Source organism: Bubalus kerabau, chromosome 14 (genome assembly GCF_029407905.1).
Source record: "Bubalus kerabau isolate K-KA32 ecotype Philippines breed swamp buffalo chromosome 14, PCC_UOA_SB_1v2, whole genome shotgun sequence".
Lineage (NCBI taxonomy): Eukaryota > Metazoa > Chordata > Mammalia > Artiodactyla > Bovidae > Bubalus > Bubalus kerabau.
In genome coordinates, this window is record NC_073637.1 from 21274615 (window position 1) to 21298560 (window position 23946).

The 23946-nt window shown below is 42.3% G+C and overlaps 1 protein-coding gene across 2 annotated transcripts in view; it reads right to left on the bottom strand.

Annotated features, from left to right (window-relative positions):
* SPIDR (scaffold protein involved in DNA repair) overlaps positions 1-23946 on the bottom strand; it is a 280562-nt gene that overhangs the window by 94402 nt on the left and 162214 nt on the right. For both annotated transcript variants that reach the window (XM_055545940.1, XM_055545939.1), the window contains exons 9-10: positions 2964-3159; positions 1349-1578 (exon numbers count right to left, since the gene is read on the bottom strand). In XM_055545940.1, the coding sequence (XP_055401915.1) occupies positions 1349-1578; positions 2964-3159 (426 nt within the window). The remainder of the gene's footprint in view (positions 1-1348; positions 1579-2963; positions 3160-23946) is intronic.

The following is a 23946-nucleotide window of genomic DNA, read 5'->3' on the forward strand; positions in this document are numbered from 1 at the left end:
TCAGGTAAGTCTGTTTAGAAGGACACAATTTTAAGTCTAGAACAAAACCGGTCAACAGCTACAAGTGTGCTAAAGACCTAAAGATGGATATATTGGTTTCATACATACATTTTCCAAACACAATAAAAATAAACTTTTCTATAATTCCACAAGAAATATTCTGTAACTCTGCACCTGTAAGGACTTTGTGAAATTCATGGTCCTTCAAAGTAAGCTGCAGTCCACTGGAAGGCGACTGACAGGTAACAGAGTCGTGCTTCCTGCCGCTCCTTCCGAACAACATCAGAAGGCACCGTAAGGACAGGATGCCTGTGACTTATTATTTCTTCAGTATGTGCTTCTCTAACAGTAGAGGCACAAAATGATTGACTGTCAGATAAACTGGCATCTACGCTTTTAATTTCTATTCTTCTATAAATCTGTGTTACTGCTTTGAGGGCAATTTAACATAGAAAGATTACCTCAGAAGGGTCTGACAAGGACAAAGAAACTCTTACTCAACCACGTGTCTACAGCTATCTGAAAACACACAACCAGGAAGAGTGGAAATGCGAGTAGAAAGCTGCCGCTCCCACCATCTGTTGGAGCGAAGCACTGTGAATCACAGGTCTGCCCTTGCTCCCACAGCTGTTGAGTTAGGCAGGGCACCAAGGCAACCACTACCCACAGGAGGCTACCTAAAATGACTTAATTAAACTTCAGTGAAATTATAAATGTAGTTTGCTCAGCCCCAGCAGCCGTACTGCCTGCGTGGTCAGTGGCTGCCACACGGGCGAGGGCAGTGAGCAGCGTCCGCACCACTCACAGATCCTGTGGCAACACCGAAGCGGACTCAAAAGCCCCATCTGAGAGCCACAGACCCACCAGCTGCCATTTCTTTATCCTGGTTTCTAAGACATAAAACTTGACAGCTATTGTCATGATCTTTTTAATCTTGCCTTGGCTCTTTCAGAACAATACCAATCATGTTTGTATGACTTTCAGTAACATAAACAATCAAAGGTAAAAGTAAATGCAACTAACTTTTCTACTAGGTCTATTTAGATAAATTGGAGAAGGAAATGGCAACCCACTCCAGTATTCTTGCCTGGAAAATTCCATGGACAGAGAAGCCTGGTAGGCTACAGTCCATGGGGTCACAAAGAGTTGGCCACAACTGAGCGACTGAGCACATTTAGATAATTATACGTGGACAAAATCCTCTGTCATCCCAGGTGTTCCAAATTTTGATGTAAGAGAAAACCAACCAAAGAAAAACCACCCCTGTGTGTGGTGATGAAACCACTCTGAGAAGAGCTTCCCCTCTGTGCAGATGAGTGTGGGCCTGGCACCCATGTCCGTCACTCACCGTGCCCTGGTTGGGTCTGTGCTGTCTGCCTGCTGGCCTCTGCAGGGCAGGGAGTACACTCTCTGCACCACCACTCGCACGCCCACTCCTGTCCAGGTGGCAGCTCCGTGGCTCTCGACTGCATCCAGCAGAGAGTCCCTCAGAGGAGCTTGGCTGGGGACGCACGGCTCCACTTGTTCAGGATGGAGGGTCCGGTCTGTGCCCACCGCAGTGTGACTATCACACAGAACCTGATGAGACATGCAAAAGGAACACTTGCAGCCTGACTCACGAGGGCATGCACCATACTGAATGTGGCAGCCGGCGTGACTGTAGGACACTCAAGGAATGACAAGGACAAATGCACAGCCGCAGCTCAGGGCTCCCACCTGCGGGCCACTTGTGCGGCCATGGCGAGCTGAGGCGCACAGACCACCTCGGGGGTTTGAGAACATGCAGAAAGGACTCCTATTAAAATATCTCATGGTAATTTTAAAAGTTTTCTTCTATGAGGTAACAATCTCAAAGCACAAACTACAAAACAAAACGAAAGAAGGACCAGGGTTACTGTGAAGTGCCAGCACTCTGCACACTCCAGTGAACCACAGGAGGCGCCTCAGCAATCCTGGTAAACACCTTCATAAGAGGACGGCGCCTCCAGAAGACTCTGTGCCCCTGCATCCCAGCACTGTTCTCTACATCCTGTGCTTGCGTAACAAACATGTGACCCTCGCAACCCAAGGAGGCAGGCTGCACCGTCACCACTGTTAGACAGACAGGCGTGCTCAGACAGGAGCCGAGAATCCTGCCCAAGACTGCCAGCAGGAAGTGGCTGAGGCAGGACCCGAACTCGGCACTGAGGTCCACAGCCCGCACTCTCGACACTAAGCTCTCTGGCAGCTACCCTGGCATAGATGGCAGACGTAGACACATTTCATGAATTTAACATCACATACTTGTTTGAAACTGTATGTTAAAGCAGTAATGTAGTTTGGGCCATATACTGTACATCTGTTAAATTGATTAAAGGGAGATTTCACGTAATTCCTTCCAGACACATGTTCTGATAGTCAAAGAGAGGCCCTGCTTGATTCCACACATACAAAGCAGGATGAAAGTCCATTTGCTTTTCTTTCTGGTTTCCCCTCACGTGGTCACCCTCAACATACCCCTCAGCGCTGACGCGGGGAGCCAGGCGACCCTGAGGTAGCTGCGCTGGAGTCAGACACTTGGAGCCCACAGCACCCCAGGAGTGTCCTCTTGCCTACCGCAAGTGTGGCTTAGCGCTCCCCCAGTTCATCATCATGGATAGTCATGGCTCAGGGTCATTAACATTCCAAAAAGCAATCTCCAGTGTGTAACCTCAAGTTTACGCAACTCTCTTTAGCCCCAGGGCAACAAACATTGTGAAAAAGAAAAAGATGATTTTTTAAAATAAATTAAAGAGGCTTAAGTAAGCTCTTAGGCAGTTATGAGAACAGAAAAAAAAAACCTCAAATTTTAATAAATTAGAGTATATATGACATATATGTGTGTTGAATACTTGAAGAAGACCAAAGGAAAACACTTCTATAAATACCTGGCCTTTAAATGCAGTATTATTACAAAGTGAAAATTTCTAAGTTGAGGAGTTTACCTTGCTTTCGGGTGAGCTATCGGTTAGACTCTTAAACTGGAACATCTGAGCCAGAGTGCTGCTCCTCCTCGGACAGGGCGTGTAATACTCGTGCCCATCACGTGATGCTTCTGAATCTTCTTTGGCAACAACTTTCTGACAAAAGTAAGTATTCAGAATAACAGGGCAACTTCCACCTGGGATAATAAGCTTTTGCCTGGAAAGGGAAAGAAACGCAAATAAAAATTTATTTGCAATGCTGGATTCCTCTCTCTTTCTTGCTAAATCTTGAGTAGGAAGGGCAATGGCGTGCTGGCTATGGACACCACAAGCCAGCCCCAGGGAGAGCGCCCTGGCCTCATGCAGCGTCAGTGCATCTGCTCTGCTGCTCGGAGCAGATCCTGCCTCGGGAGTCAGGTGGAGGAGGCGACCACACCCCTGCCAGTGGGAGCTGCTGCAGGGTGGCCTCAGGACCCCTCAGGGGTAGGCACCACCGGAGGGGAGGGGCACAGAGCTGAAGGGAACATTACAAGAAGACAGCTCGCCTCTTTCAGAGAAGAGGCGTCAGACACCAAAGGAACTCCACCTTCGCTACCAAAGGGACACAGTCACTGCGGCGGCTCACATTTGAGCAGAAACAGGACAAGGTTCTCCCGGTGCCTCTCAGACCTCGGGCTCATTCCTCACACAGGGGGAGCTGCTTAACATTCAGGGAGATTTAGGACCTCCACTCCCAGGGAGATGGAGGAGATACACTTTCCCCTGTTTCTCCCCCTAGACACAGGGACTGCCTGATGCTGCACAGAAACAAAATGAGAAGATGCTGAAAGGGGAGAGGAGCAGACAACACCACCCTCAAAAGCGCACTTTCTCCAACTGAAGGACAAGGAAGGGGCAGCCCAGTGAGCCAGAAAAGGTTTTGCAGTTTCCTTTTAGGCAAACTTCACAAAAAAACCGTGACCCATGGCCACACACACCAGCCAAGGGCGAGAGGAGCCCACACATGGCCCTCGACAGGCTGTTGTGGGGAGTCTCTGCAGCCCAGTGGGGCCGCCCACACCGCCATCACAGGGGAGATGCCCGACGCCCAGAACCAAGCCCCACCTCCAGCCCACACAGTGTCAGAGGAGGCCCAGCAGTGTCAGGGCTTTCCCCACAACCCAGCCTCCCACCACCGTCCACTGCGGTCAGCGGGGGCCATGCGGGGGGCAGGGACGAGGGGTATCCTGACGTCTCCCTCCACCTGGTAGAGAGAACCCCCCCCATCCCCCCACTTCTCTTCTCAGAGCACTGTCAGACAAAGCCAGCTAAAACTGGTTTAAATAAGATCCAGGATCTCATAATACCTAACGTGCACAGTTACCATCTAAAATCACTTGTTACACAAAGACTGAGGCCAGGAGGAGAACAGGGGCAACAGAGCATGAGAGGGTTGGATGGCATCGCTGAGTCAACAGACATGAGTTTGAGCAAGCTCCAGGAGATGGCGAACGACAGGGAAGCCTGGCGTGCTGCAGTCCATGGGGTCGCAAAGAGTCAGCCACGACTGAGTGACTGAACAACAAGGTTTGTAAAAGCTCACTTGATAAATCACATGACAACCAACAACAGCAGTGAACATCAACATGAGGCTGGGCCTGCACGGATTCTTCTGTTAAGGAATATGAGGAATGTGACGTGTTTACTTTCCAGTCTTCGCTCAGGACCTCCCTGACGAGGCAGCGGTGGCGGCACAGGCTGCCATGCGGGTAGTCACACACGGGGACACACACAGAATCCTAGGGTGTGGAGCCAAGCACCAGGGTTTCTACTGAAGCTCATTCAGAAAAGAGAGAGAACCCTGTATATTCAAATAGAAACAGTAATTTGTCAGAATGTTTGCTTTCACGAAGAACCATTTCCATTGTTCTTTACTGAGTTTGTTATGAACAGAATTCAGGTAAACAGGGAAAAATAGACTGTTTTTTAATGTCACCAAGGGCACAGAAGTAAAACCAAGTGAAATCTCTTTTCATTTTCCAGTGCTTGTCAACCCTGCCAAAGTGTGAAATATCCTATCAGCAGCTCAGAACAAACAGTATTTCTTTCACATCACAAATAAGATCAATGTGCTTATTTACTGTCTAGGAAGAAGGTGTCCTAATCTGGTGGGTGGCAAAGACAACTGCTGGGATTAATGCTGTGACCTAAAGAAAACAAAGACAAACAGAAGGAATTCCCTTACTTTTTTCCTTCTCTCTTATTTTAATGGCTAGTTAGCTAAAGAGTCAGCCTGAGAACTGTAGTTGGCAGAAAAACATAAGCCTAGTCTTAATCTACTTTCCACTGAAGACATACCTGGGACCATCATCAATTCTGTTTACAATTTCGTCTCCACTGGAAGCCGCAGTACAGAGCTGGCTGGTGTACACATCCCCCACCACCGTGTGGGGCAGGCTGAGGGGAAGACAGCCCACAAGGGGACAGGCACCAAGGGAACACCCGAGAGAAGCAGATCAATGCCGGCACTGCTGGAACCCAGGCTTCTGAGGGCAGACAAGCATGGAGCTTTCCAAGTAATTAATCATCTACAGATTGCTATCCCTGTGAGAGGTCTTGTCTGGTTGGTTCATCCATCATTATTTCATACAGATAAAAATGTTTTTCGAATGGATGTTGCCCCTTTTTCTGGCGTCTGTGGCAAAAGCACCTCTTCTCTCTGTACTCGCTAGTGCTTTTCAAAATGTTTATGCTGGCCTCTACAACTAAACCCCTCAAATCCTAGAATAGATCATCTGCCTCTCCTTTATCTTTGTTTCTGAGTGCCAGACAGTACCTGACATGTGTAAGGGACTCAATAAATGCTTCCTAAATTAATGCAACCAAAACCACTTTATTCCTATTCATCAGATGTGTTTATAAAGAAATGAGCATGCCTTCTGAACAGATAAACCAGACCTTACACAGCTGTGTCCATGTTCTTTAGAGGAGGAATCTGGCCGTGGCACACATTTCACATCAGGCCATGGAAGAATAGAAGGTTGGAGGGGACGTGTGCAGGCACAGAGCTCCAGTGCACAGCACACGATGGCTTGGGAGGCGTTGTTTGGATTCTAAGACATGGTTTGGATTCTAAGAAGCCTGGGTTTAAATCCTGGCTTTGCTACTGAAAAGGTCAGTTTTTAATTCCAATCCCAAAGAAAAGCAATGCCAAAGAATGCTCAAACTACCGCACAATTGCACTCATCTTACACACTAGTAAAGTAACACTCAAAATTCTCCAAGCCAGGCTTCAGCAATACGTGAACCGTGAACTTCCAGTTGTTCAAGCTGGTTTTAGTAAAGGCAGAGGAACCAGACACCAAATTGCCAACATGTGCTGGATCATCGAAAAAGCAAGAGAGTTCCAGAAAAACATCTATTTCTGCTTTATTGACTATGCCAAAGCCTTTGACTGTGTGGATCACAATAAACTGTGGAAAATTCTGAAAGAGATGGGAATACCAGACCACCTGACCTGCCTCTTGAGAAATCTGTATGCAGGTCAGGAAGCAACAGTTAGAACTGGACATGGGGGGTACTCTTTCTGCCCCCTTCTGATGCCTATGTCAGAAGCTTTCTCTATCTCCTTTATACTTTAATAAAACTTTAAAAAAAAAAAAAAGAACTGGACATGGAACAACAGACTGGTTCCAAAGAGGAAAAGGAGTACATCAAGGCTGTATATTGTCACCCTGCTTATTTAACTTATATGCAGAGTGCATCATGAGAAATGCTGGGCTGGAAGAAGCACAAACTAGAATCAAGATTGCCAGGAGAAATATCAATAACCTCAGATATGCAGATGACACCACCCTTATGGCAGAAAGAGAAGAGGAACTAAAAAGCCTCTTGATGCAAGTGAAAGAGGAGAGTGAAAAAGTTGGCTTAAAACTCAACATTCAGAAAACGAAGATCATGGCATCTGGTCCCATGGGAAATAGATGGGGAAACAGTGGAAACAGTGTCAGACTTTATTTTTCTGGGCTCCAAAATCACTGCAGATGGTGACTGCAGCCATGAAATGAAAAGACACTTACTCCTTGGAAGGAAAGTTATGACCAACCTAGATAGCATATTGAAAAGCAGAGACATTACTTTGCCAACAAAGGTCCGTCTAGACAAGGCTATGGTTTTTCCAGTGGTCATGTATGGATGTGAGAGTTGGACTGTGAAGAAAGCTGAGTGCCGAAGAATTGATGCTTTTGAAATGTCGTGCTGGAGAAGACTCTTGAGAGTCCCTTGGACTGCAAGGAGATCCAACTAGTCCATTCTGAAGGAGATCAGCCCTGGGATTTCTTTGGAAGGAATGATGCTAAAGCTGAAACTCCAGTACTCTGACCACCTCATTCGAAGAGCTGACTCATTGGAAAAGACTCTGATGCTGGGAGGGATTGGGGGCAAGAGGAGAAGGGGACGACAGAGGATGAGATGGCTGGATGGCATCACTGACACTCGATGAACGTGAGTCTGAGTGAACTCCGGGAGTTGGTGATGGACAGGGAGTCCTGCCATGCTGTGATTCATGGGGTTGCAAAGAGTTGGACACGACTGAGCAACTGAACTGAACTGAACTGAGCTGTGTGAATGTGGGCAAATGTAACTGATGACTCAGTTTGTATGACACGGGAGCATGAACAGTAGCTATAAGCACCGCAGAGATTTCTTCCAGGATGAAGTAACAGCATGGTGTGGGGTTCTGGGAGCAGCTTTGCACAAATAGATGGAGGCTGCCAGTACTGCTGCTCCTCCAAGAAATACATCTTCAGTCACTTCACAGTAGTCACTGTCTCTTGTTTAGCAAAAACTAGGGTAACTCAGTGTTATTTGCCTGTGGTCCATCTTCTTTCTCCTCCTGAAGGTCAGTGGGAAGTCTACGCCATGAGCAGAAAATACGACTCCCCCGCTGCCTCCATGTGCTCATGTGCACGAAGACGCCTGTGTCGCTCCTCCTCTCTGGCTGGATTCTGCTCTGGGTGCTCCTGCACTGGCCACACTCTCATTCAGTCCTCTTCACAATGAGGAGGCCTGCCTGCATTTTCAGAGGAGGAACGATAACAACTGTGTCCACAGCAAGGGTCCACGACAGGGCTGAAACACAAGCCAACGGCTTTAAAGCCAGTCTGTTCTCTTTCCTGGTGGGAGGATGGGACCCACCACTGAATATGGCCAGAAAGGTCCCGCACCACTCCCAGAAGGGCAGTGCACGGGACAGGAAGTGGCACGGCTGCCAGGCAGGGGCCAGCACACAGGTCAGCGGAGCCACCAGGACAGTGTGAGACAGTGGGAGGCCCGTCTGACAAACTGCCACACAGGGACGTTAAAACAGATGCACAAAGGTCTCTGGTGACAACAGAGCCTCAGAGCCACTTTCTACACCCGTGCCTGGTAAGCAGCCATAGTGGCAAATAGATTTTAAATAAAATGAAAGAAAACAAAATCTACAATACAGATCCCAAGGTGCAGGAGCCACATGTCCAGTCTGCGATGTGGTCAGTACCATACTGGGCAGCACAGATCACCGCACAGAGTTCCACGCAGCTATCGGAGAACTTCATTCTCCAGAAAGAAAATAAACCACATTCCATTCACTTGGCAAGCCCTTTTTCATTGATCAACTTGTTGGATTTAAAAAGGCTATTGTACCTCTTGACTTCTGAGCCACGGCACAAGCTCAGGCCCATCTGGCCCCTCCCCCAGACACCAGCAAATGAATCCCTGCGTGAAACCCAAGTTGGCAACAAGACAGTGTTAGCAGTGTTTTCATGAATTTTTAAAAACAGCAAAATATCCTGCCCACATTTTCAATTATTCAAAGAGTGAATGGGCACTCCTCCTCTCACCAAAAATCAGATTTATTCTAAAAAATTTAAAACCTTAGTCCTAGGAAATCTCTAAACTGAAGAATCAAACTAATTTAAGAAACAGTAAGTTTACAGTTCATACTCCCTTTATTTTCAACTTCTTATTTTACAAGATTTATCACCTGGTTCAAATATGTTTCTTTTACCTTCCTATCCAAATAACACCCACATTACCTAAAAAACTGATAAAAACACTGAAGTAGAACACAGTTATAACTGTGTGTTATTTTAAATTCCCAGAGTAGACATTAATTCCTTTTTTATCCAAATAAAGACATCACTTACAGTTTATTCCCATTCTAAAGTGGACAGCAAAAGACATTAAAGATGAATTTATGGAAGAATATAAAATGTAAGACAGACTTCCTCTATAAACCAGAAGCCTAATTCTCCACACCAACGTAAGTTTCTTCCTCTGTAAACCAGAAGCCTAATTCTCCACACTAACATAAGTTTCTGACCATATCCTTTTTCAGGCACAGGTCACTGGAAATTCCAGTTTACAGAAAGAACCACCACTTTTCTGGCAGTAGGTGTAAATTTTATTTTCAAGGCACAAATCCCACACTTATTCAGTAACAAAAATTCTGTTAAAATATAACAGAAAATGCAGAAAGAAAGAAGGAAAGCAGGAAAAGCATGGTCTGATGTCAGACTGACCTCGGTTTAAATTCTAGCTATGCTACATGCTGCCAATTTTATCTTCTTCAAATTACTTAGATTTTTTTCAACTTTAACTTTTTCATAACTAAAATGGGAATCATGCCTACTTAATGTTGTTACTGTGAGACTAGGTGCATACATTCCAATATACAAGCCAGAGAGAGACGAGTACATACCAGGCTTGGCATACACACGGGCTACTAATTAAAATAGTACGTAATACATTGGCTATTTTAAAACTCTCTAGAGGTTAACAGTATTTCCAGTGTAAGACAGGAAACCTTCAAAAAATTTAGTTTCCTCTGGGTTCATGCTAATATATGTACTTCTATATACAACTGGGTAATTAAAGGCCTCAAAAATGTTTATTCATTTTTATTCAACAAAGTCATTGTTAAGAATTTATACCAATGAAATAATCAGAGATGTGGAGGAACAACACACACAAAAACATTAATCATACTCATATATTATAGTGAAATACAGCAAAGAAGCTAACTTTCTAATAAAAAGTAGAAAAATAATGAAACAGCTATACAAATGATAGCATAAAGAATCCTAATTAAAGAAAAGTAGGGGTCTTCCCTGGGGGCTCAGTGGTAAAGAATCCATCTGCCAATCAATGCAGGAGACACAGGTCGATTCCTGTTCCAGGACGATCCCACATGCCACAGAGCAACTAAGCCGGTGCACCACAACTACCGAGCCCGTGCTCCAGAGCCCGGGAGCCGCGACTGCTGATCCCCCCTGCTGCAACTCCTGCAGCCTTAGAGCCTATGCTCCGTAAGGAGACCAGCGACCGCAATGGGAAGCCAGGGCACAGCAACAAGGAGCAGCCCCTGTGGGGAGCACCACCGTGCGTGACAACTGCTATATTGTTGAATTAGAGAAACAGACTCAGGCTTGTATGAACTATGCGATTCCCAGACAGTAAGACTACATATTATTTATATAATATTCTTACAAGGAGGACGTTTTGAGATGAATTGCACCAGAAAACTAAGCAACTTATCCTTAAATAAAAGGATTATATACCAGTAAGTTTGAATGCTCTTCTTTATATTATTCTTTTTTTCCTACAGTAAAAATGTATTCTTTAACAGATATAAATAAGCACTTGAATCAACCTTTTACTTAACAATAAACTGCCTCATTACTTGAATAAATTAAGCAACAACCACTTCCTGTGAGTAACTCTCAAATGAGTTCAAACTCACCCAACTGGTAAGAGTTAACATGCTCCTTTCCCATCTCTTCCTCAGCACCTCGGTTCTATTGTCTGTCTACCCATCTCTAAGTTCAGATTTGCAGCACAACAGTACCACCTTTAAAGATACTCAGAAAGTGGACTACCATCTTTCAGCCACTCTGCTTCATTAAAGCATATTCCACCAGGTTACACAGCACAGTGCTGTGGCTGGACTTCCTGCAGCTGTGGTCTCTGGGTAAAGGATTCTCCCTGCTCTATTCAGTTCTGTTTCTTGAAAATCAGAAATAGCAATCTTTATGACAAGACCTAAATATATGCATTAACAAGGACAGTGAAGACAGAAACCTGATGCCTCAGGATCGGTTATGGCAACCACACTGTTCTCTCGGGGCCTATCTGAAACCTTTACTTACAGACTTTATCTCCTAATGTGACTCCAGAACAGAAAGTTTAAACTTGAGCATGAATCAGAACTACAGGCTTGTTACAACACCCACTGCTGGGCCCCACACCCTGAGCCTCTGATTCAGGAGTCTGGGGAGGGGCCGCCTAATCTGTGTTGGTTACAGGCTCCACGGTGACGCTGCTGGTCCCCTCACCATACTCGGAGGATTACTGCTCTAGAAAAACCCACACAACCATCACACCTTCCTAACTTCACTCAAGAGACTGGCAGCCCTTTCAAGTTTACTCTTTTTAGCTACAGAACACCTGCTCCACTGTCAGGACTTCCTGCATAAAGGGCAGGAAGCTTCTTGGCGGAGTCTTCTGGCTTTGCCAGGACTTGTACAAAGGCAGCACTTCCTCTTTTGCTCTCCCATCACATCTGGTGACCTGTACATATCTAAGACTTTAACTCACTGATTGGCAGGGCTTGGCCTTCTCACCTTTGAATTAACAATAAAGATCTCGCTCCATGCAGCAGAAAAAAAGAGAAAGAAATTATACCTCTTGTCTCTGGCCCACAGCTCAATGGCTGCAAGATAAAAATCACAACGTGATGAAGCGTTTTCTTCATGTGACGGAGTGAACAGCGCCTCCCTCACATCTCATCCACAGAGTTGGAAGACAAGGCTGCAAGTGCTGGCTTGGCCGAAAACTTTGTTTTGAGTTTTTCTGCTACATCTTAAAAAAACCTGGATGAACTTTTTGGCCATCCCAATGAAATGCATTTTTTTTTTTTTTTTTAGAAACTTGCAACATAACACTCCATGCTTCTTTCTAGGTAAAAATTGTCTATTCAGAGCAGCAGTTTGGTACAGCAAGTAGAACAAGAACGTGAAAGTCTAGAGATTTGGGTTCAAATCCCATTTGGTCACTTACAAGCCAGATGATCTGGACTGTATCACCTAAACAAACAGAATCCTTTTTGTCTTGTTCTGGTGGATAACAACATTTAAGTTTGACGATTTTAAGACAACAATGGATACCAAAGTATTTGATACATTAAAATGCTTTATATAAATGATGGTTATTATTCTTCAACAACCGTGGATTATAAAAATTCACCCATTCTAGAAAACTTCCAAACAGCATCTTTCCAGTTACAAACAATTTAAAGCTGCAATTTCAATGCAACTTAATGTTAAACAAACAAAAAAGATGCTTTTTTAAAAACTATCAAAAGTGAGAATTATTTTGGTGTATGATTTTTTAATCAGAAATATATGACTTTCCAAATACATAGGTAACAAAGCCAACTTCAATTCTAAGATGTCTATAACCACAAACCTCAATGTGGTGACCACTTTCAAAGAAAAATGAAACTTAGAAACAAAAAGATGAAGCGACAAGACACAAGGCAAGCCAGGAGTCAGAGGAGTGACTGAGTTTTTCCTTACGCTCACCTTCACTAGAGCTCTGAAGGAAAACCTGGCTCAGGACAGACCAAAGAAGCACAGCAGTCAGAATGGCTAAGCTTATCTTGTTGTCCAGGTTTCTTGTTCCAATGGAGATACAAAGTTGATTAAAAAATCCACTTTTATCAAGAAACATTACCATAACTATTCATACAAATAATTTAATCTGCAAATAGATTCAGATCACCAAAAACTAACGAAGGCAGAAACATAATAGTGTTCTGTAAAAGGAATTCTAATAATGGTCACATAATATATAATATAGATCATCTCAACAAAAGATGACAGTATTCACATGTAAAATAAATTTTTTAATGGTTTGATCTTTTGATCTCACAAAGAGAAATAAAAGTTGAGGTAACACAAAAAGTGAGGAACAGACTACAGTATTTGAATAGTGTGTCAAGAAAAAAAAGGGAGAAAAACAAATCAAATGAACTGAAAAATATTTTTCTAAAATCCAAAAAATGTCCCAAACTGAAATTTCAGTACAAAAATTGATGAAATTTAGAACAAAAGGATTCACAATAAATGACATTTAAAGAAACTCTGGAAGACAATGATCACAAAAGAACTGAAGTTGACAGTACTAAATTCAGAGAGTTAATTAAGACTGTCCTCAAAAATCTCAAAGCCTGGGTTTAATTATTACCACAAACAAAACCTAGTCTAGCTTCAAATTGAAGGAGCGTCAGCTGAACTAGATAAACGTGCAAGACTCACTAGAGGACACGCTTTAAATTATAAAAGGAATAAGAATGTTCTGGGACAACAAAACACTCTTAGAAGAAGCAGTAGCACAACTTCTCTTGAATGGCACAACTTATCTTCATGGAAAAGAAATTAGGGCAAACAAGAATGGCAGAAACCTCAGAATGTAACATAGCAACCAGGGCAGAGCAAAACCATAGCAGGGCGTGTCATACGCCAGAATCAAAACCAGTATCTCTCTCTATGTGCGCTTCACCCACCCAGGAGAAACACTGAAGTAACTAGAGCCAGACACACAAAATACAAGTTTGGGCCTTTAAACAGTGAGAGTGTGCCGCACAAAAGAAAAACCTCCCTTGAGACTCCACAACTAGCCGAGGCTGCAGTCCTGCGCATTAATCCAGGGGAGGGGATGAAGCCTTCCGGACTTAGTTTCTCCCGATACCTTCCGCCAGGTGGGTCCACCTGACAGCGTGTCCCCCTGAGAGCTGCCTAGCCCTGGTCTTGGGTGCCACAGCTCCACAAACACGACTGCAGAGCAGAATCTAAGGGTGGTCCCAACATCACCGAGGCCTCCTGAGCCTGCCTGACCTGAAAGTGACTGTATGACCATGGAGCAGTTAGTATACCATTACCCTTTCAACTCCTTACCGTGGAAGGTTAGTAACACAGCTTGAAACGTACCTTTAAGCTACAAACGCCTACCCACATTCCCAAGTCTCCTCAGGTACGAGCTTGCCCAGTGCCCTGATCAAGACAAGCAGTGTGTAAGCTCACCGTGCAGAAGCTCTGCTCTGCAATTTAGCCATGTTTAAATAGAACCAGGCTCACCTGTATTCAACATACTATTTGAAAAATTAATAGAAATGACTTTCTACTTAACAAACTTAAATCATCCTTGTTTCGTAATACAAAGACAAGCACATGAGGATTTGTTTTCCTCAATGATGGGATTGTTTCCTTCCATCCACCGGGTACTGTTTAATGCTCTCCTCTTTCTGGACTCCATTGAGTGGGCTCCTGGGGACAGGCAGGGCAGAGCCCCAGTTCCCAGAGAGACACTGAGTCCGTGTGTGTGAGGCTGCGAGAGGGAACGGACTTACACAAATGGAAGTCTTTTTCATATTTCATTTTTGTCTTTAAAATGGTTATTTTAATTTGCAAAGTGAATCTTCAAAGGAAACAATTCTACAAGTGTTTCTATCTTCTTTTATGAGTTTTTTACTATCTATCAACTAAGTACAATACCTATCAACTGAATTCTTGGTTCCTTAAAATGTATAGTTAGAGATATCTATACTTACGGTTGTAAATGATCACTCTGAAAGTATTAGTCATTCAGTGTGTCAGACTGTTTGCAATCCCATGGACTGTGGCCTGCCAGGTTCCTCTGTCTATGAAATTCTCCAAGCAAGAATACTGGAGTAGGTAGCCATGCCCTTCTCCAGGGGATCTTTCTGACTCAGGGATCAAGCCCAGGTCTCCTGCATTGCAGGCAGATTCTTTACCATTTGAGCTACCAGGGAAGCATACAATGGTAGAGATGATCTTTTTGTCATTTTTGTCAAAACAGACCAAAAAAGATATTGACATTAATTCAAAATAGCCTGCTGCACCCTCTCAGAAAATAAAACAATACTCAAGTATTTCATATAATTACAAATTTTATACTATTTCAGCCACGAATTCACCTGCAAATACAGGAGACATGGGTTCAACCCCTCATCAAGAGAGATTCTACATGCTGTGGGGCAACTAAGCCTGCATGCCACAACTACCAAGCTTGTGCTCTAAAGCCAGCGTGCCGCGACTACTAAAGCCTGCACACCCTGGAACCCACGGTGCTCGGCAACAAGAGAAGCCGCTGCTGTGAGAATGTGCACTACGACGAAGAAAGCAGCCCTCACTCGTCGCACCTAGAGAAGAGACCATATGGAACAACCAAGGCCCAGCACAGCCAAAAATAAATAAATTTTTTAAAATAAAAAGTTTATACCATGCCAATTAAATTCTCCTCTAGTACATTTACTGAGCACTTATTATACACAAGATATTACTCAGTAAACCAAATGATACAAAGAAGAATAGGATTAACACAATAAGCAGCTTAGTCTATTAGGAGAGGGAAAGCATAAAAATAACATACATTGTTATGTTAATTACAGTAATGCTTAATAATTATAATAATGTTTATTATTATGTTTATGTTTCATGCACTAATTAAATGAACATTTTACAAATTATTTTCCCTTAACTTATCTCACTTGATTCTTGTAACTGCCCTGAAAGGAAAGTAGGGCACACAGAATCATCTGCATTTTAGAGGTGAAGCCTGTGGTCTGCTTGGAAGATGAGTGAAAAGCAGGGCAGGAACCAGGGTGCAGACGCCTGCACCGGCGCCTGGATGTGGCCAAGCACATGACAACAACCAAGACAGCCAGCATTTCCTCATGCTTCTTAGGTGCCAGACACCCTCCACTCATGAACGCCTTCAACCTCAGAGGAGACCCCCTGAAGCACAGAAAAGAGCAATAAGAGTACATAGCTAGCAAGTGGGAGGCCACCGTCTGAGTAGAGGCCGTCTGTCTGGACAACCATTATTCTTACTGGCATTTGTGTGTCTTCTCTGAAGAAATGTTTATTCATATTCCTTGTCTCCTTTAACCACATTCTTTTGCATATGGATATCTGATTTTCCCAGCCACCATTTGTTGAAAAGACTATCCTTTCCACATGAATGGCTTTAGCACCTGTGTCAGCATTCCATTGACCGTATGTGTAAGGGTTTATCTTGGGTATTCTGTTCGACTCACTGTCTATATGTCTACCTTTATGTCACTATCATATTACTGATTATTATAGCTTTGCAGTAATTTTGAAATGAAGAGATGTGAGTCTTCTAGCTTTAGTCTTTTTTTCAGGATTATTTTGGCTATTCAGGGTCTCCTGAGACACCATAAGAATTTTTTAAAACTTTTATTTATTTAAATAGTTGTGGTGTGTGGGTTTAGTTGCTCTACAGCAGGTGGGATCTTCCCACATCAGGGACGGAACCTGAGTATATTGCACTGGTAGGTGGATTCTTTACCACTGAGCCACCAGGAAAGCCCCATATGAATTTTAAGATGAGGTTTTCTGTATAACAAACAAAAATAGAAAAACTACCCCCTAAATTCAAATCCTTTGATAAAGATTGTATTGATTCTGTGGATAGCTTTGGGTGGTACTAACATCTTAATATTATTAGTTGTCCAATCCATGAACATTTTTAGGGGTACATATGTTTATAATTGTTATCTCTTCTTGATGTACTGAAACTTTTATCAACATAAATGCCTTTCCTTATCTCTTATAATCTGAGTTAAAGTGGACACTGTCTCAGAATCATCTGATTACTATCGGCGTGGAATATCTTACTCCATCCCTTTACTTTCCATCTCTTTGTGTTCTTACACCTAAGGTGAATCTCTGGTAGAGAGTATACAGATGGATCCTTGGGGGCGGGGGCGGGGGGAACGACTCAGTCCTCCAATCTCTACCTTTTAATAGCTGAGTTTCAATCAATTACATTTAATGTGATTAATGATAAAGGCAGATTTGCTTTTGGCATTTATAAATTGGTTTCCTAGTGTTTTTTAATTCTTTTTATGTATGTGGTTTTTATTCTTTTTAGGTATGTGTCTTTTGGTTGTTCTTTATTTAGTTCCTTCATTACTGCTCTTTAAATATTTAGTTGATTTTTGGGGAGTGTATCATTTTAATTCTCTTCTTTCCTATTCTGTATTTTTAAATTTTCTTAGTAGTTACTTTGGAAATTACAATTAGCATCTTCAAAAATGTAACAGCCTGGTTTGAATAATCTCAAAGTAGTTTCAATATCATATAAACACTCTGCTCCTGCACATCTCCATCTCTTCCCCTTTATATGGTTATTGTCACAGATTACAACTTTATATATTATATATCCATTATATGTCCACAGAGATTTATAACCATTGGTGTATATAGGAAAAAGTGAGAAATTACAAATATCTAAAATACAATAATACCAGCTTTTATATTTTACCTATGTAGTTACCTTTACTGGTGTTCATTTTTTTCTTATGGATTCAAGAGGCTGTTTAGTATCCTTTCATATTAGCCTGAAGAAGTCACTTTAGCATCTGTTACAGGACAGTTTAAAGACATCGAGCACAGTCTGACTAATAATTCCAATGTGTGTGCTTCCTCTGGGATGGTTTCTGTCAAATTCTTATTTCCTGTGAAGGAGAAATACTTTTCCTGTTCCTTTGTATGTTTTTTCTTTAGAACTGGGTATTGTGAATATTATGTTGTGGTAATTCTAGAAATCTAATTTCTCCACTCCTCGGGAACAATTTTTGTTTGCTGAGAGCTGGAGCTATCCTTCTGTGACTCTTCCAAAGCAGTTCTGCAAACTGTGTATTCTTACTGTATGTGAGAAACTAAACTTTCTCTTCATTTGTCTCTGATGACAGCCACAGACCTAATCAAAGGATTCTTCAAAAGTCTGACTCCCAAGAGTGGGGGAAGGGAGAGTTCTGTCTCTTAAATCCCCCAATATCTGGAGAGCAACTTCAGCCCATAGTGGAGTGAAACAATGGCTGACCTCTTCTGTCATGCCCACAGTAATCAAAAGCAGCAACCAGCAATCAAAACTCGCAACCCTCATTGCTAGAGGACAAAATCCTCATTGCCCACCATGGCACCAGCAAGCTGCATGAGGAATGCTTTAGCGCCTGACAGATTCCTGCCACAAGGCTGGAGGTGGCCGATGGCAGCCACGACAGCGTGAACGTTGAATTCAACCAAGATTTACTGAAATTTACCATTGTCTTCATCAAGTTCTCCCCGAACACTGCAAGTGTCCTATTAGATCCAAAGTTCCAAACAGTTGCCTGAGACATTTTTGAAAGTTCAGTTGTTGTTTTGGTGGAGGGACATGTTCCTGGAACTTCCTGTTCTGCCATCTTCCTTGACTCGGTTCCAAAAATAGCTCATACTTACTAAGAACTTACTTTGTGCCAAGTACTACGCTGAACAGTCTCCACCCTCATATCTTCCCACTGTGACAGTGTATTAGGAGGCTTCCCATCTTACAAGTGAGGGATCAGAGACAAAGCAACAAGTCTAATCAAAGAGACGCAAAATAGTCGATCTGGGACACAAGGCAGTTTAGCATCAGATTTGTTCTCCTAACCACTACATTTTGCACAAAGAACTTCAGTAGAGCTAGAAAATACCTTAAAAATCATCAGGTTTGGGTCACTCATTTTGTAAATAAGAAAACAAAAGTTCAGTAAAGTTAGTGAATTGTCCAAAGGTCACACAAAGAGTCTGTAAATCCAAAGTGATGATTATCACTTAGTCTACTAATTCCCAGCCCTTCTCTACCATACATCCTCACTTTTCTGAGCACCAAGGCATTTGAAATTTGCAGCAAAATCTCTGCCTCAGTAGAAGTATCTTCAGAAACAATGGCAGAGTCCAGAACTCACATTCTTCAGACATATGGCCTATCTTCCAAAACCAGGTTAATCTCCACTATCTCCAGAAAGCCTACCATCATGAGTCCAGTAAATGCAGTCTCCATTCTGTCTGTACTACCTACATGGAATTCACTGCCTTACATTACAATTATTTATGTAGTCATGTATTTAAAAGTCTTTGAAAGAGAAAAGAAATTGTGTTTTCTCTTAATCTGTCACATGGATATATAAATAAAATTAGGTCTAAAACAAATATGTGCTTAGTGAGTGATAAATGAAAGCTTTTTGCCCAGAAACACAGATTAAATCTACTTAAAATATGACAGCCATTGCATCACGTCTATGCTAAGATATCCCTGATGGCTCCATACACAGAATAGAATCCTTAGTGTGATATTTGAGCCCATTCGTCTCTGTAGTGTAGTGGTTATCACATCCGCCTGACACACGAAAGGTCCCTGGTTCAAAACTGGACGGGAACAGACTTTTAGGAAGTCCCTGGTGGCTCAGATGGTCAAGTCTGCCCGCAATGCAGGAGGCCTGAGTTCAATGCCTGGGTCCAGAAGATCCCCTGGAGAAGGAAACCATAACCCACTCCAGTATTCTTGCCTGGAAAATCCCGTGGACGGAAAAGCCTGGCAGGCTAATCACAAAAAACTGGACACGACTGAGCGACTACACATTCACTTTCAACTTCTAAAAATGGCCTGCAGAGCCTTCAGGGATGAAATTTTAATTTATATATGTCTCAGCACATAATACCACGTCTTGTATGTACAAAGTGACAGTGGCTTAAACTATAGTGAACATGATCTAAGATAAATGTGAAAAGCAGAAAAATGATTCAAAATATGTAACAGTGGCTCCAGAGAGCTTTGAAATCTTTTTCCCAGGAGATTTTCAAGATAAAAAAGAGACAGTCATCTGCCTCAAGCAACTGTCACCCCATCTGGAGACAGAAACTGGACTCGACCAGTCCTTCCCAGTCCTACAGTTCTATGACAATCCACTTAAAATTGCATACTATCTGTCAGGGAAGAAAAGAAAGTAGATGTGTACCTGTGGCTGGATATAAAAACTCAGGGGAGGACATCACTTTAGATTAGAGGAGGAAAATAGTTCAAGAAAGAAAAAATCTGAATACAAACATCAGATCCTTATCAATAATATTCTGGTATATACTGTTTATATAATTTTCACCCAAAAAGAAAAAAATAATTTCCCATTTGAAATTTTATTCTTTTAGTAATATTTAATACTTAAATCTTAATAAACAGGTTAAATAGTAATTTATGGACTAGCATATATATTTATATTATATTTAATACAATGCAAGTATTAAAACTATATAAAGACTATGAAGACTACTGTGAAGAAAGCTGAGCACCAAAGAATTGATGCTTTTGAACTGTGGTGTTGGAGAAGACTCTTGAGAGTCCCTTGGACTGCAAGGAGATCCAACCAGTTCCTTCTAAAGGAGATGAGTCCTGGGTGTTCTTTGGAAGGGATGATGCTAAAGCTGAAACTCCAGTACTTTGGCCACCTCATGCAAAGAGTTGACTCATTGGAAAAGACTCTGATGCTGGGAGGGATTGGAGGCAGGAGGAGAAGGGGATGACAGAGGATGAGATGGCTGGATGGTATCACTGACTCGATTGATGTGAGTTTGGGTGAACTCTGGGATTTGGTGATGGACAGGGAGGCCTGGCGTGCTGCAATTCATGGGGTCGCAAAGAGTCGGACATGACTGAGCGACTGAACTGAACTGAACTGAACTGTGGGCTTATTTTACTAAGTATAATGTCCTCAGGGTCCATCCATGTCACAAAGGGCAGAAAAAGTTTTCTTTTTCTCATGGCTGAGTAATATTTCACTGTGTATATATAAGTCACATCTTCTTTACTTATTCATTTATTCATGGATACTCAAGTTGCTTCCATATCTTGGTACTGCAAATAATGCTGCAATACACATGGAGTACAGGTACCTTTTTGGTATCTGATTTTCATTTCAAAGACTATAGAGTCATACATTAAATGTTTATTGAAATATTAAGTAAAAATATGTAATATGACATGGTTAAAATAACTGCAACAGTAAAAAGAAGATACAAATGAGTAAATACTACATGAAAATGAAAAAAATCTAAATAGTTTATTATAATAGTGGGATTTAATTAGGTGCCTTTCTAAATATTTATGAGAATCACTCTTCTTTATTGTATCACAGATACCAAATTAAACAGAGTGGTAGAGTAACCAATTTTAAAGCTAGTGTGAAAGTCAAAACAGCAAAGTTGGGACACAGGTCAAAATGTGAGAAAGTAATTCTGTTTGGAAGCTCCCTGTGAAAATTACAAAAGAAATACATTTGAATTGAGAAGCACTTTTATTTGATATGCAGCCACACAGGTATACTTGACAGGCCCTAATCAGGCAGGCTGGGCCCACCTCAAATAGGATCTGAATGCATGAACAGTTCAAGCCTCCAAGTGCGAAGGTTTTATGAAACACCTGCCCTGAGCCAGGCACGCTGCATGTTTCACCTGGATGAGCTGTTAGGCCCGTCCTCCAAAGGAGGTGCTGTTGACATCACAAATACAGGTGAAGAAACCAATGTGGAAACAGGTTAACATACCAAGATCACAAAGCCAGGAACAGAAAAACTAGTCGTGAACTAACGTTATCTTACGTGGATCTAACATAAGACCTAGAAAGGACATCCCCAGAAACAAAGGAATCGTCAGTTTCATTTTACAAAACAGTCCAAAGGGGTTGTTTCAAGTGAAATGCTTACTTTTTCTGAAGAAAACCCACATAGATACTAACTCTTAAAATGGTAAAATGTGGGATCTGTTGTAGACTTAAGAATAGATAGATTTCCCCAAGGTATGCATAAAGGGGACAGGAGAACAGGAAGAAAAACAGTTGTTCTGATTACGAAAACCATAAACAGTCATTACAGACAACTTGGGAAAATCAGAAAAGTACAAAAAAGAAAGAATCATTAACAAGCAGACAGGCATTTGAATATTCTGGTATATCTCTGTAATTCTGGTGGAATATGTAAAAGCAATTACATTGGGCGTCTTGAACATCTGTCCCTAAACAAACCCAGAGTTTTGGCAAAATGATTATGTAATCTGAACCCCTTGGTTGAAACTGGAAGGCTTTTCATGGAAGAGAGAATTCTAAGCGAACTACTAGATGCAAGAAAAGCTGCAAGTGTCGATGAGAAAAACAGTAAGTGTGGATGCTTGACCCCTGAAGACACAGAAATGGAACTGTGAGTGGCTACCTGAAGACGTCTAGGAAAGACACTGGCGCCAAGAATCTGAACACCAGTGGACAGGTCGTCCCCTTGGCTTACCAGGACGAGGTGTGGAAAAACAGATTTGGAAATGCCAGGTGAGACTGTAAGAGAGCGACAGTTCCTAACAAGAGAGTGGAACAGATGTCAAGTTTCACAGACATGTGCACGTCAGAATCCCAGGAAGAGTGTGAATACAGGAGAAATTGGGAAATGCTCTTTAATGCAGCCAACAACAACAACCACTTTTGATAAGATCGTCTGCAATTTTCTCAGGTGTGGCACATCAATATAACATAAGCAAGGAAATTTTATCACTCTGAGAGTTATATCTGCTTATTTTCCCCAAAGAGAATAAGCATTTCACTTCAAACAAATAACATCATATTACATGTTAGTCTTCAGAAGTTGGTTACATAAAACAAAATCAGGAACCACAGTTTCTGCTTGTGCTTGGTAAAGTCAACCTGATCTGAAGGAGAAAACTTGGATTTGGGTCCCAGATGGAAGACTCCAGTATTCTTGCCTGGAGAATCCCATGGACAGGGCAGCCTGGGAGGCTCCAGTCTTTAGGGTTGCAAGAGTCGGACACAACTTAGTGCTATCTTTCTTTTCTGGAAGATATAAGATACAACTATACAGTTTTTGCTATGAAGATTTCTTTCCTAATTTACTTCTTCATAAAAGGAGTAAGGTCCCACAAACACAGCACTATGTGCTGCTGCCACCCAGCCTCGCCTTTAAACCCACCGCAGACAAGCCCAGGGCTGTGTCTGTGTCACCCACACTTGACCCCTGTCTGCTCAGTAGCCACAGCAGAGAGAAGAGGAAATCTCACCAGCAGTCAGATCACCCCTGCCTGGCCACAGCTGTCTTCATGCCATAGACACTTTATGGATGGGGAAGCAGACACACCAGACAACAGGTGGTGGCTCCTGGGGGTCCCAGAGCTCAGGAAAGAGCATGGGCTCAGGTCAACTGGGCTGCTCAAAGCAACTGCTTCCAACAAAATACGTACAGCCACGCTGGTTAGACAGTCAAGTCTAGGCAGAGTAAAACCGATTTTTAAAAAAGAATATGCAGTTTTAGTCAGATGACACACTAGAATACAGGCACAGGCAGTTATATGCAACATGTTTTTCAGAACAGAACTGTTATTATTCCAAAAACCTGTGTAATTTTAAAATGTCCACTCTTCCTGCAGGTGACTTTTTTCACCTCTGTGTCCAAAACTGCTTTTATTTTTTCTTTTACATTATACAGTAATCACTTCAAGGAATGCTCCAGAGTAACTAGCGCCAGACTAGAGAAAGAAACAAGAGCAAACATTCCTCGGAGCCTAAAACAAACCAAGTCACCAGCAACCACAAAGGATATTAAAATCTACAGATAAGGTCACATGCTGCACAAGACACACCAGTGCATATTTCACTGGCTTGTTACAAGGTTAATGTGGAATTCAAGCCTTCCTTGGGTTTAAAAACAGGAGAGCTTGTATTTACCTGGAACTGGGTTTGTAAAGATGACAATAATCCCCATGTTCTGAATGTAACCATAATTTGCTCATTATCTATTAGTATCTTCTGGAATAAAGACATTGTGGGGCTTTTTCTCTTTAGGAGTATATAATTTGTGTTCAGCTGGAGCTATATAAAGGTTCAAAACAAAATTTTTACATTTGCATAATATTAATATTTGTATCAAACTCAAAAAGCTCCATTTTTTAAGAATATTAGAAATGTACCATCATAGCAACAGAAGCATCAGCGTATAAAGCAGGCTTCTTTAAACCATTTACAGAATTCGAAAGTCTGGTGTACATCTAAAAAGACCTTAGGTGTCTCAAGGACCACACCAAAGGCT